Source organism: Micropterus salmoides, unplaced genomic scaffold (assembly GCF_014851395.1).
Source record: "Micropterus salmoides isolate LMB-PRFRI ecotype aquatic unplaced genomic scaffold, ASM1485139v1 Ms_hic_scaffold_8, whole genome shotgun sequence".
Lineage (NCBI taxonomy): Eukaryota > Metazoa > Chordata > Actinopteri > Centrarchiformes > Centrarchidae > Micropterus > Micropterus salmoides.
In genome coordinates this window covers 37,875,453-37,890,445 of record NW_024044570.1, presented here as the reverse complement: position 1 = coordinate 37,890,445, position 14,993 = coordinate 37,875,453, and the positions used below count along the sequence as shown (strand labels likewise).

The following is a 14,993-nucleotide window of genomic DNA, read 5'->3' as shown; positions in this document are numbered from 1 at the left end:
GAAGAAGAAGAGTGGTTGAGTTTTTCACACCATTCAAGATAGCTTACACGTGTCTCGTTTTTATTTATGCAGGAACTCGTCCACACAAGTGCACAGACTGTGATATGGCTTTTGTGACTAGTGGGGAGCTGGTTCGTCATCGTCGCTACAAACACACACATGAGAAACCCTTCAAATGCTCAATGTGTGACTATGCCAGTGTTGAGGTAAGAAGAGCTCATGTCTACTTAATGTTTTGGAAGTTTAAAGTTCAGTGTAATATTTTACACTTTCTAAACTAATCTCCATCCACATCTACTAAGTGAAGAGTAAAGGATAATTTAACAGTTCTGTAGCCAGCAGCACTTAAGGACTTGAAATGTGTGTCTCTAACAGTGGATATGCAACTGCACTGCTCCAACAGTCTAAAATCACTTAGTGATAGAGACCTATTTAATGGAATATATATTTTGCTGTAGTGTTTTGATATGTTGATATGTGTTTGTGTAGGTGAGCAAACTAAAACGCCACATTCGGTCCCACACTGGCGAGCGCCCATTCCAGTGCAGTCTTTGCAGCTACGCGAGTAGAGACACATACAAGCTGAAGAGACACATGAGGACACACTCAGGTAAAACTGACACCATATCTGCTTTTCTGTAATTATGAAACAGTAAAGGAGGACACAGTGGCATATCAGTTTTTAGAGAGATAGGAACCGTATTGTTTTTTTCGTTCTTATTTTGTGGAAAAGCTATCAATTGTCCAGATTTTCTGGATCCCTTACAAAATAATATATTCAAATTAAGGTCATTACTATCAACTACAAAATTATAATTTTTACTTGTAATAAGTGAAATTGGGCAGTACTGATGGATGCAATGTTGTTCACATCTATAGTAGACATGCACCGATCAATTGGCCGGTTACTGGAATCAGCTGGTTTTCAGCTTAATCGGCCGTGACGGGTGACCGACGGGTGATTTTTCTGTCTGTAAATTAAAATTACAGAACTTACTGCAACTATAAACAATATTATATTATAAACATTTCTTTATAAAAGGCACATAAAAATGCAAATTCACTGAATGTACTGAACATTTTATTGATAACTATTCAGTGGCACAGCATTGTTGAATTGCACGCATTCTGGGGTTTCTGTAGTTAGTCAGTGTGAAGTGCTGAAGCAGCAGAGTAGTAGATCACGCCAGTTAAGTTAGCAGCTCTTTCTTATTTCACACAGAGCTCAGGAAACATATGTACTTTAAGTATTTGCACAGTATGTTGCTTTTCATGCTAATGTCTGTTAGCATGATAATCGAGATTCCCTTTATATGTTAGCGTTGAGCTAACCGTTAAAGCACTTTAAAAAATGTTTTTTTTGTTATGGGCTTTGTTTTATTTTTTACTGTAAAGCACTTTGTGACCCCTCTTGTCTGTGAAAGGTGCTATATAAATAAAGTTTACTTACTAACTAAGATTCGCAACATTAATGAGAACATTGAACAACCATAAGGTGTACATGCTTAATCTTCTCAGGAGAAAAACCTTATGAGTGTTACATCTGCCATGCCCGATTCACCCAGAGTGGAACCATGAAGATGCACATTCTGCAGAAGCATACAGAGAATGTGGCCAAATTCCACTGTCCACACTGTGACACTGTCATCGCACGCAAGAGTGACTTAGGTAACACGTACGCACACATAAACTTGCCAGACTGGCAAGCTGGTTTATTTTGCCATGTTGTTTCATTCCCCTAATGTGTTTTCTCTTGGCATCCACATCCATCTACAGGTGTGCACCTTCGTAAGCAGCACTCATTTATTGAGACTGGAAAAAAGTGTCGTTACTGTGACGCCGTTTTCCATGAGCGCTACGCTCTGATTCAGCATCAGAAGTCCCACAAGAATGAGAAGAGGTTCAAATGCGACATGTGTGACTACTGCTGCCGCCAGGTGTGTTTACGCAAATATCTTTTTGTAGTGATATGTAGGGTTACGGAGCTGTGTGTACAGAAAAACGAATGCACTCAAGTTAACTCTGAGAAGTTAGTCTATCTATTTTCTTAACACAATGCTGTTAATGTCGGAGAAACACCTTCAGATAAGTTATAAGCAAGCATGTAAGGAGCATTACTAATACGAATAGCTATATTAACCCTCCCCCAAATCACAATACATGTACATTGACTATTTTATTTTGAGTATTTCCATGTTGCATGATGCATCAAATTCATTGATATTCATTTCATTCATTTCTTATTGAATTTTTGAAATTGTATTCATCCACCACATGATTACACACTCTTTCTGATGACTAAATGTGTTTTAAATTGGAAAACACAGAAACAGAAAACATGGAATTTGGGAAAAAATTTAACCGAATCTGGCAACAAATTAAAACAAATTATAGGGCCCTATCCATGGTCACCCAATATGTAAATGTAGCATAACTGTAGCAAGCTCCTTTGGGAGGCAATAATTTTTGTAATACTTTTACTAGCGGCATAGAAATCCTAGGGGAAACACTGAGTAAAACGTTTGACCTGCTCTTGGCACTAGAGGCAGGGTTCGTACGGTCATGGAAAAACATAAATAAAACCTAAAAATAAAATCCCAGAAGTTTTGGAAAAGTCATGGAAACTAGTTTCAGTAGCGCTAATCAGGGATGTGATTTTTCCGACCTGAAATGAACCACGTTAATCATGCAGATCCGTAAAAAAAAAAAAAAGGTAAAAGTAGTAAAGCGATATTTCCACTTGCTGTGTTCGTAGTTGTTGTTACAACTTGTTAAGCTAATAGTGAATTGTTATGAACAAACTAAAACAAAGCCGTCTGTATGTATTATTTATTAATTTATAAATAAATTAATAAATAATCTTTTCTAGGGGTACCATAATTTTGTCGAGGCCAGTTTCATTAGTTTTTTTTTTTTTTAAATGATTCTGTTGAACCGCAATTCAAAAGCACTGTCTGATTTTCATCAGTTTATTTTCAGTAAATTTATACTTTTGTCAGTTTCAAGTTATTTCAGGGACCATTGTGGGTTTTTCTTCCTTTAACGGAAGGGTACCAACAATTCAACAGAGGTGATACGAAAAAAAGTACCTGGAAGCAGGTATTGGTACAACTTTTCCGCAATAGAAAACCAAAAAAAGGCGAGTAGAGTCTAGGTGAGTCCAGCTGGTACCGTGCAGTGGAAAAGGGGCTCATGTGATTATGGAGTTTTTAGTCAAATACCATGTGTTCTGTTTATTCTCGATTAGTCATTAGCCTATACAAAATAATTCTGTAAATGTAGAATGCTCCAGTGAGACTTGGACACATACACTACCCTCTAGCGTGCATTGAGTCTACGTCAGTTGCCTCTGGTAGATGGTTTGGCTCGCAACCGGCTTGCATCATTAGCTAGCTAGAAAATACACACTGCTAGGAAAATGTACATTATATAATGCTTATAAAAGGCACATAAAAATGCAAATTCACGGAATGTACTGAACATTTTATTGATAACTATTCAGTGGCACAGCATTGTTGAATTGCACACATTCTGGGGTTTCTGTAGTTAGTCAGTGTGAAGTGCTGAAGCAGCAGAGTAGTAGATCAAGCCAGTTAAGTTAGCAGCTCTTTCTTATTTCACACAGAGCTCAGGAAACATATGTACTTTAAGTATTTGCACAGTATGTTGCTTTTCATGCTAATGTCTGTTAGCATGATAATCGAGATTCCCTTTATATGTTAGCGTTGAGCTAACCGTTAAAGCAGTTTTTTTTGTTATGTACATTATATAATGCTGGCGAGGATAAAAGCTACAAACATGCATCTCACTATTGCCAAGCAAATGTCGATGATAGCTGCTTTATCCAAGAATGAAGTAGCCTACTTACTGCGGAGGAACTATGAGCGCTAAAGGTGGTTAATTTGCATTATTTTTACAAATCATGTGCAGACATGGGCTTAACATTTGGCTTAAAGTCATTGAAAAGTCATGGAAATTCATCGGTCAAAATGTGTATGAACCATGTAGAGGGGAAGTCAGCGAATCATCAAAATTATTATGATTCATCCTCTGGGGACCATAACTGTCTGTACAAAATAACATGGCAATCCATCCAGTAGTTGTTGCGATATTTCAGTATTGGCCAGTAGTAGACAGAGTATTATTAGAATAGATTTATAGTACTATCTGTGATTTTTCACTGTGGGTCCCATGTTGCTGTGTCCAGGAACGCCACATGGTGATGCATCGTCGAACCCACACCGGAGAGAAACCATACGCCTGCAGCCAGTGTGAAAAGACCTTCAGACAGAAGCAGCTGCTGGACATGCACTTCAAACGCTACCACGACCCCAACTTTGTTCCCACCGCCTTCGTCTGTCCCAAGTGTAGTAAGACATTCACTCGCAGGGTAAGGGACGCTCTTTCTTGCTGTCACGCACGTGAAGTGAACTTTGGTTGGTTCTACATGGGCTAGTCACTAATAACTTATAAAAGTCAACAGACTAACAGTGTGATTTTGTAGAACACCATGGCTCGCCATGCTGAGAACTGCAGCGGTGAGGTGGAGGATGCTGAGAATGGAGCTCCAACCCCAAAGAAAGGGAGGAGAGGAAGAAAGAGGAAGATGAGGAGCAGGAGAGATGAGGATGACAGTGGTGAGACTTTGACATATTTAAGTGTTGGCATGATGCTTTGCTCAGTTGGGATTAGTTCATCTGGCATCCGTCTTTGTTTGATTATTCAGAGGATGATCACGCTGAACCTGACGAAGACGAGGAGGCTGAGGGGGAGGGGGAGGAAGAAGCATCACTGCTACAGGAAGAGGAGGAGGCAGAAAGCATGGAATTGGATCAGGCCCCTGCCGCCATCCCAGTACCGGCTCCTGATGAGCCACCGGTCAAGAGGAAACGAGGCCGACCCCCAAAAAATGCCCCCAAGCCTCCAACACCCTGCAAGTCAGTTAGGGTGGCTGCCAAGATGACTGCTTCTGGTGAGAGCACTTTCATGGACCACAGGATTTATTTAGTCTTGGGGGTAAAATCACATATACAAAAATAGTATAGCAAACCAATGAAAAAGACTGGATGTTATGATTAACTGAACATACACGAGCAAACTCTATGGACTCTATAAACTCTATGCCAGTGATCATCAACTGACGGGCCACATCCGGCCCGCCAAATCTTACCATCTGGCCCACAGAATGGCCACTGATGAAAGTAGCGCAATAATATATTTGCAGCAGGGGTGACGACGAAAAGTCGAAGATTCGGTGCTTCCATAGAAGGAGCCTGATTCAATCTCACAGTCAAATCTTTGCAGAGAAGGAAGGAGCCATGTCTTGTGCAGCATAAAGTCAGATTACGACTGCACATAATTGTAAAAAAAAGACCAATGACTGCCTGCGAATAGTTCTTTAGCTGTAAAAAAAGATGGATTAATATTTCCTGCCAATCAGAACTGCATCCTGCAATTACATTTACAATTAAAGCTGCAAGCAGCATTGGGCGGGCCCTCGCATATGTAGTGCGTCAAAGTGTGAGATGGCTTCATTGCAGATTCTGGAGCTCTGCCGGTGTGGCAGTTTTGGACACTGCACAAACGTGTTAATCATCACTTCCTGTGTCCCCTTTGTGGCACTACATAGCACTTGGCTCTACGACTATAACTGAATATTGGCATGTAGATTTATTGGGGGCGTGAAAGGTTATCAAGCGTGTAAAGTTTGGTTCAGATGTGAGCATGTACACTGAAGTTACAACAACTTCCTGTTTTATGGCGAATCATCAATTTTGCATGCCGCCACGCCGTTCCACAAAAACTCACTGTTTGTACAACTTGTAATTGTCAGTGGGTTTAGACTGCACAGCAAAAATCTGAAGTCAGTCGGACTAAATCCCTAGGAGGAGTTCGTTAAAGTACGGAGTGTGTAAATCATCCGAAAATGAACATAAAATTCAAAATGAGGCTTTTTGGTACGTCTGGACATGATACATGTGCCACAGAAATTTTATACATGCTTCGTTAGAGGTCATTTCCTGCTGCCAGCAGGTGGCGCTATGACTATGGATGAATGTTGGCATGTAGATGTGTTCAGGGTGCAACTCTTATTAAACATGTAAAATTTAGTACAGATCTGAGCATGTACAGTGAAGTTACAGCAACTTTCTGTGTCATGGCGAAGCATGTAACTTTGCCGCCACGCCACCTGAAGTTGACATGGCCAACCTGCTAGGAGTAGTCCATCATCGCGTAAACCGTGTTATTTGCTGTTGCCAGCAGGTGGCGCTATGCTTCTGAGTGAATGTTGGCATATGGATGTGTTCAGGGCAGGACTGTTATTATCCATGTCAAATTTGGTAATACTCACAAGTTAAATAATGTGGCTTCATCAGTGTGTTAAGGGTTTTCTGGGACAGTTTTTAAGTTGATATGTCCAACCTGCTAGGAGTAGTACATTACAGCGTAAATTGTGTCATTTCCTGTTCCCAGCAGGTGGCGCTATGACTTTGAGTGAAAATTGGCATAAGGATGTGTTCAGGGCGGGGCTTTTATTATACATAAAATTTGGTGCAGATGTGAGCATGTATACTGAAGTTATAACAACTTCCTGTTTCATGGCGAATCAGCGATTTTTGACAGCACGCCAAACTGGTTGACTGGTAATAACCGATTGTACAACTTTTAATTGTCAATGGGTTTAAAGTGCACATCAAAAATTTGCAGTCGATCGGATTAATTCCCTAGAAGGAGTTTGTGTAAATCGCCAAAAATGACCAATAAATCCAAAATGGCCGACGTCCTGTTGGGTTTAGGCAATGGCTCCATGACGCTTTTTTGTATGTCTGGATATAATACACATACCACAGAAATTTCGTACACGCAGGTGAAACTTTGTCCAGGGCTGATCTTTAGGGGGTGCTAGTGAGCCATTTTGCCACACTCATAAAATCTGAAAATTTTCACCCCGTCTGAATTATGTGCAATGTTTGGTGAGTTTTCAAGCATTTTTAGGCCCCCAAAATTGAAGTTACTTTGCAGGGGAGAAAAAATCCTTTCAGTTTCAACGTTTCGTGCTCGGGGCCCTAAAAATAAGCAGGGATTTGCGGGTTGAAACCTTTTTTCGCATTAGCGAAATAACATCTTTAAATAACTTCACTCATGTGGTTAGATATTATGAAACATATCCTGCACGTTTTATAACAATTGGACAATAATTTTCTGATCTGTAGCTTAATTTGTATAAATCAATGTCCAGTTACTGTGCATTTAAAGCGCCCCATAGTGGTCGATTGAAATGAGATTTGAAGTGTATGTGTGAGGTGCTTATCTAGACATATCCTGCAAGTTTTGTGTTGACTGGACAAACAATTTGTATTTTGTAGCATGATTTGCGTTTTATCCCCTGCAGTTTGTTTGCATTTATAGCGCCCCTGGGTGTTCAATTTCAATGAAACTTTCAGGGCATGTTTCATTTACTTATGAGGACACATCCTGAGAGATTTGTGCTGATTGGAGAATGAATATGGGATTTATAGTGTAATTTGTGTAATGCTAAGCATCTTTCTTGCGCTTGTTGCGCCCCCTAATGACGTATGTACATCAAACTGTATATCTGGGGCACCTATCTGAACATATCCTGTGAGTTTTGTGATGATCAGCCCTACGGTTGCTGATTTGTGGTCATGTCCAGAGCCACGCCCCTTTCAAAGTTCATTGGTCCATATCTTGAAAAGTAATTGAGATATCGACATGCTTTATACAACTTTTAATATAGGCTTGATCCAATGATGATTCACTGAAAATTTGGTGGTCAAGGAGGAGATGTCAAAAATGTGTTTTTTCAAAAAATTTAAAATGGCGGGAAAAAACTCCAGGCGGACCTTAATAGTCCTTGAGGCTTTTCTGTAGAGCACATTGAGCTGCACCTGTGTGAGAAATTTCAAGTCAATCCAAACAAAAGGCCTTAAATTTCATTTACAAAGTATTAAATTTTGTTTTCCAATGTCTTAAATTTTTTCTTGTCCTTTCATAAGATTTAATTAGTGCCGTAACGTCATAAATCATTTTTGTGTGTGTGACTTTACAATTTACTCCATTTGGTGTGACTTGGATGTTATACGGCAGTACAGGTAACATTACTGTTCACGTCAGTGTTTAGCTTTACGCTCTGGACTGTGGAGTGTTTGCAGTGCATGAGCTCTGGCATCCAGCTCTGGCATCCAGCTCTTGCGCGAGTCAGTCAGAAAACGTATCTGACGTGCTAGATCGTCGACTCAGAATGGGCAAGTGTGTGAAGTTCAGAAGGCCAACGATACGGACAAGTTGGCGGACGAGGCTGAGGACAGTGACGCTGAAGTTAGCACAACAAGCGGATCGAAGTGCGAGTCAGTCACACTATGGCGAGCACTAATGAAACAGCGGAGCTGGAAGACCCACCTGCAGGTTCCTGGTCAGTGAATGTTACAACAGCAACGGAGAGACAGTTGTGTATGAGATGAGGACCGTGTCTGTGTGTCGGCGTTGTGCCGCTGTTGTAGGGTAACGTTATGTGATTGGAAACATCCAACATGCTAACGCACATTAAACTTACATCACTGAGATGCGCCAATCACCGGGACGAGGAAAAAAACAAACTGGAGCCCAACTCCTTATCCCTGTTGCTTTCAAGCCAATACTACAGTATATAAATCTACACTGCTCAAAAAAATAAAGGCAACACTAACACATCCTAGATCTGAATGAATGAAATAATCTTAAATACTCCTTTCTTTACATAGTTGAATGCACTGACAACAAAATCACACAAAAATTATCAATGGAAATCAAATTTATCAACCCATGGAGGTCTGGATTTGGAGTCGCACTCAAAATCAAAGTGGAAAATCACACTACAGGCCGATCCAACTTTGATGTAATGTCCTTAAAACAAGTCAAAATGAGGCTCAGTAGTGTGTGTGGCCCCCACGTGCCTGTATGACCTCCCTACAACGCCTGGGCATGCTCCTGATGAGGTGGCGGATGGTTTCCTGAGGGATCTCCTCCCAGACCTGGACTAAAGCATCCAACTCCCGGCTCAGTGTGAACCTGCTTTCATCTGTGAAGAGCACAGGGCGCCAGTGGCGAATTTGCCAATCTTGGTGTTCTCTGGCAAATGCCAAACGTCCTGCACGGTGTTGCCCTCCTACGGCCTCCTCCACGTCTCCTGATGTACTGGCCTGTCTCCTGGTAGCGCCTCCGTGCTCTGGACACTACGCTGACAGACACAGCAAACCTTCTTGCCACAGCTCGCATTGATGTGCCATCCTGGATGAGCTGCACTACCTGAGCCACTTGTGTGGGTTGTAGACTCCGTCTCATGCTACCACTAGAGTGAAAGCACCTCCAGCATTCAAAAGTGACCAAAACATCTGCCAGGAAGCATAGGAACTGAGAAGTGGTCTGTGGTCACCACCTGCAGAACCACTCCTTTATTGGGGGTGTCTTGCTAATTGCCTATAATTTCCACCTGTTGTCTATTCCATTTGCACAACAGCATGTGGAATTGATTGACAATCAGAGTTGCTTCCTAAGCGGACAGTTTGATTTCACAGGAGTGTGATTGACTTGGAGTTACATTGTGTTGTTTAAGTGTTCCCTTTATTTTTTTGAGCAGTGTATATTTCAAGCAGCCTTTAGATGCTTTAGAAAAACAGAACAAGATGAATAATCACTGAAGCAATTGGCATATTATATTACATTACATTTACTTTTCTAGCCAAGGTGTAACTAATTGCAACAACTCATACCAAACAATTTGTTTGTATTTTTGATTTCACCCCTTAAGAGTTCTTAGAGCACAAATAATATATTAATTTCATAGGTGTAATTTACGCTGGGGATACTGGGGACATGTCTCCACCATGTTTTTTAAAGCATTTGTTATGTTCTGCAACAAGAAATGTAAAAAACAAATGAAAATACTTTGAGAAAGGTTTATTTGCACAATAAGAAAACGTGTAATACAATTTAAAGATAAAAGAAACGTGCATTTTTCTAAAAGGTTTAAACTAAAAAGACAAGCTGCTGAGTGCTGCATTATATTCAGTTTGAATTGTCACATGAATCACTTATATAAATAAAGACAATTCTACTATAAATTGGTGCAGGAAATGTCTCCAGAATGCAGGAGATAGAGAAGGACCCCCAGACCACCGTTTGTATATTTCAGCATTGAATATTTCATGAAATAGTGTTAAAATGTCGTCTTGTCTTGTTCTCGTGAACCCAATATTGTGAATCGTGCATGTGAGCTAAGTGTATCGTCACACCCCTAATCTGAACCCTTATGTCCCACCACTTCTCAACACAAAGTGACGTCCTTGATTAATTTTATCTTATTTTATCAAAGTACAAACACACCCAAAAAAGCTATAGTGTGTTATATTTAAATGTATTATAATAAAATGTTTTATTAAATTCACGTAACTTTGTAAATAATTTTCTCAGGCTTAAAATCTCTCTCTCTCTCTCTCTCTCTCTCTCTCTCTCTCTCTCTCTCTCTCTCTCTCTCCCTCTCCCCTCCTCTCTCCACCCACCCAACCGGTTGAGGCAGATGGCCGCCCACCCTGAGCCATGGTTCTGCTCGAGGTTTCTGCCTCTTAAAAGGAAGTTTTTCCTTGCCTCTGTCGCCTAGTGCTGCTCTTGGTGGGAACTGTTGGGCTTCTGTAAATATCATCACAGAGTACGGTCTAGACCTGCTCTTTTATGAAAAGCGCTGTGAGATAACTGTTGTTGTGATTTGGCGCTATATAAATAAAATTGAATTGAACTCCCGCAGCCGGCAGCAGCGATAATTGGTTTCAACTTTAAACACCTGTATGGTGTTTGAATTTAATGATAAGTAAAGATGTCTCCTAACTTAAAACACCAAAATGGTAACTGAAAAGCTGTAAATGTCACCATTAGCAATGCATTGTTTATGATTGGAGTTGAAGTTAGAGCACATCTGCAACGTTAAACAGGACGTTGTGTATCATAAGTATTTGCCACTCTCAACGCCATGAACAATTAATAGATCAAGGGAAATTATAGAAAATGGCACAGCTCATAACGCATAACGTGAAGCTAGCTTACCAAGACGAGTCTTCATCATCCACAGAGCCACATGGTTACGTGCCTCCTCTTCTACATGCTCCGGTGTTGAGATGCTGCAGTTCACAACCTTTTTGGCTGAGTGAAGAGTGAAATGCTACCACACTCTAGATGTTTTAGGTTGTGAAGGAAGGTGTCTCAAGCTCAAGTGCCTTCTTTATAGAACACACTTGAGGACAAAGAACCAAAAATAACTGAATTGTGCAAAACTTATCTGAGAAATGTTCTGCAAAACATGACTGGGAGGGTTTGAGTTACCAAGAGCATGTGTTCTGACTTTGCAAAAATATAGAATTATATATGTGCATATAATCAGTCTACAGTTAAGTCCAGAGGTCATTTCAGTCATTGTCTTGGCACCTTCAGATAAATTCCTTTCTTTCCTATGCCAGGTGTTCAGTTATAATATTCATAACTCCTGAATGAAGTACTGAAGTATATCTTTGTTGTGTTTTGTAGCTGCTGCAATCATTCAGGTGGAAGATGAGAGCACTGGAGCAGTAGAGAACATCATAGTGAAGAAGGAGGATGGCGATGCCTCTGTAGCGACACCGCTGGAGCAGGGAGTGGCCCTGACTGTGGAGGGGGTGGGGCTAGACGGGGAAGGGGTGGAGACTGTTGAGCTGGCTGTGAATGAGGAAACAGCGGCCGCTGCTGCCAACGGAGATCTGACACCAGAGATGATCCTCAGCATGATGGACCGGTGAACAGAACAGCCACATGCATGTAGCCGGACTATGAGTCAGATTGGCAAATACACATTAACATTTCCACATCCTTGGCCTTCACCTGATGTTCCATCTGTGTGAGCTTTTAAAGGCAGCCATTTTGCCTCCATTGAAGTGGCTGCAAAAATGGTGGCAGCAAAAACAACCATGTACAAAGAAGGGAAGCTGCATGTAAATACTTAGAAAGTAACTTCAAATCCATGTACATCGACCTGCATACTGATGTTTGTGGGTCACACACACACACACACACACACACACACACACACACACACACACACACACACACACACACACACACAAAATACGCAATCCCACTGCACATACTTGTGTCATCTCCACATCATATACAAATATTATCAAGCTAATTACAGACTACTCCCTGCTCTTAAATGCTTTTTTCAGTTTGAATGTCTTCTGAATGAATCATTGTGGATTTTGTTACTTTTTTTTCTACCCAAAGCCACATCCTGTGTCAGTCTATGCCGTTCATGTTCAGCTCCTCTTCATGTTGCTCTGCCAAAGGAGACATTATTTGGTCGACCTTCACTTTTCACTTTGTTTTTCTTCTGGCCTGCTTGCTGTTCTCTTGCAACCATGCTAATTTAGCAAATTCCAAGCCTTTCTATGTGTATATATAGATATAAATGTAGTATTTCCTAATGAAATGTAGTACACGGTACTCAAGTTTGCCTCTGAGATACCACTTGCTCTCAGTCATATGATGTGTATATTTTTCCCCCATAGTATGATTTCCGCCTTGGCCTGTGTAAACACAGGGTCAGTGTTGTGGTGTTAGTATTTGGCTGTTTGTATATGGAGGCTTTTATCGTAGGATCAGAAGGATTCTTCTTTATACATGAGCAAATGGGCACAGGCAGATACCGTCAAATGAATGAAGTCAGTGAGTCAGCTGCCCAGTTCACCAGCACTCAACCTTGTTTTAATGGAAATCCGCCCTCAGTCAACTCAGGCAAATTAAATACTTGAGGTTGCTGCTAATTTAGTTTCCCAGCACTAACATAGTTTGAGATGAAGTTCATTATCAGCCGTTTCCCCCCCTACCTATCACTGATCCCTGCTGGTGGGTACAGATGGGTACAGATAATCTTGATTTAGGTGGTAGAATATTGTAATATAGTTGTGATTTTGAACATTCCAACTACTTTAATTAACATGGAATTATGTCTATGCATCTGAATCAGTTCACTTGAAGTAATCAGCAGTAATAAACTCCAACATGTTTTGCAAGCTAATACCAGCCACCCCCCACAGCAATCCATGATCACCAAACATGGTTTGCATGTAACAACATTTTAAACCCTTTGCTTTTTGATTTCTTGTGAACCATTTTTAATGTATTTAAATGGCTGACTTTGACATGTGTTGGTTAAAAGTTTTTTTCAGTGTCATACCTTGTCCTCCACGCCCTTAGCCTGTAAAGGTGATTTGCAGAATGACCTTTCCATTGTGCTTTCCTTCCACAGATAAGCTCTTCTTAACCAAACTGAACTATCTGAACCACTCATGTTTCTGTCTGTATTCTGTTGCTCATGACCATTTTGGATCTGCTCTGATACTGTTCTACGGTTTTCATGTTTGGCCATTTTGCAGTTTCTGTGCAGTTGGTTCGGTTCAGTAGTGTGACAGAAGCGTAGTCTTATTCAGTTTAACCTTTTGGCCCAAAGGTGTGAGATTAGTTTGACGTATAAGGAACAAGAGCTTTTGGAGAATTTGCTGAAAGAAAAAACAGTTTGGCAACCATCTAAAAGCTTTAATAATGTTTTTGATTGGTGACAGTTTTTAGAAGCTCTGTATTTGTTTGCTGTGCTATGTGACTTAATTGGGTAGTCCAAATCAGCCCTGAACTGAGGCCCGTTTAGCCCAAGTCTTGCAATTCCAGTAGCCCTGAGCTGTCGGATGGTGTGCATTTGCAGCTGATACCAAGGTGTGTCTTTACCTTGGCCCACGCCAGTCACTCCAAATCAGAGCCTAGTTTTCTTTACAAAAACACAGGATTAGGATCAAGGTTAGAACTAAATGAATCTTCATGGTCAGAATCTCAACAAATCATATGATTTGAGTCTTCTGAAGGTGTGAATCCTTAGACTAGGGCTAAAAGCTCTGCAGTGACAGTTTGACCACAGGTTATGATGGTTGTTATGTGGCCTTCCTTCCAGGCTGTAAGGAACCATGGACACAGAGATAGCAGTGCCAAGATACTGATACTAAAAGAAGGTATGTGAGGAAATCAGTGTTTGTACATCAGATTGACACTTTTGCAAGAATCATTCAAAAACCTTTCTGTGAGTGCACTGCTGTGGTCTGAGGTCTCATTCTGTAAAACACAAATGAGCAAAATGTTTTGTTATCAATCTATCATGTTATTGTTCTGCAGGAGGACGGATGGAAGATGGATGTTCGACTGTTCCCGTAGCGACAGTATTGTTTTTTTGTTTGCACATAGCTTTGCTTTGTTTGTTTGTTTTGGCAGAAGAATTGAGAGAACAGTTTTAAGGTGGTTTTAACCACATTACTGTTTTAAGACCAAGAAAACAGATGAGGCACTGTACAGCTGATGAAAAATAAAATCCTCCTAACGGGTCCATGACTGCTGCACCTCTCTTTTTTCTGTTTGCAGTACAGCTGCGGGCGGGATTTTGTGTGGAAGATGGTTTAAACAAGCACAAAAGCATTTCATCCCATTGTTCTCTTTCCAGGTCACTACAGCCAAATGTAAGTGGTAGAGCTGGGAAAAATAGTATCATGCTGTTTCTCATGTTTTACACAGAGGAGTATGGGGTTGTTTAGCTCAAAACAAGGTATTTGTACTTTAATTGAGTATTTCTTTTAATGCTACTTTTCTATACACTACATTTCAGGGGGAAATAGTACATTTACTCCACTCCATCTACACTTTTTAGTCACACCATAGTTATTCAAATCTGTATTATTTTTATTGGGTGTTAATTCTGGAAATATTCACAATGTATGTTTTCCTAAAAAAACACTTGACTGGGCTGGATTCCACTAGGCACGGCTGTGTTACGTTCCGGCTGCAACACACAGAGCTGATCATGGCCATTCCAAAAGATGCTCGTGAGTCTACCAGACAAGCTGCAGCGTCTTTCAGAAGTGTCTCTCTGCTCT

At 40.7% G+C, this 14,993-nt stretch overlaps 1 protein-coding gene across 3 annotated transcripts in view; it reads left to right on the top strand.

The window, feature by feature from the left end:
• The window catches only part of ctcf (CCCTC-binding factor (zinc finger protein)), a 31,217-nt gene extending 16,766 nt beyond the window's left edge, over positions 1 to 14,451 (top strand). For all 3 annotated transcript variants that reach the window (XM_038705637.1, XM_038705638.1, XM_038705635.1), the window contains 8 exons: positions 73 to 206; positions 490 to 610; positions 1,519 to 1,668; positions 1,777 to 1,937; positions 4,208 to 4,390; positions 4,505 to 4,637; positions 4,727 to 4,972; positions 11,575 to 14,451. In XM_038705637.1, the coding sequence (XP_038561565.1) occupies positions 73 to 206; positions 490 to 610; positions 1,519 to 1,668; positions 1,777 to 1,937; positions 4,208 to 4,390; positions 4,505 to 4,637; positions 4,727 to 4,972; positions 11,575 to 11,822 (1,376 nt within the window). In that variant the 3' untranslated portion in view covers positions 11,823 to 14,451. The remainder of the gene's footprint in view (positions 1 to 72; positions 207 to 489; positions 611 to 1,518; positions 1,669 to 1,776; positions 1,938 to 4,207; positions 4,391 to 4,504; positions 4,638 to 4,726; positions 4,973 to 11,574) is intronic.
• Positions 14,452 to 14,993: the final 542 nt, after the last annotated feature.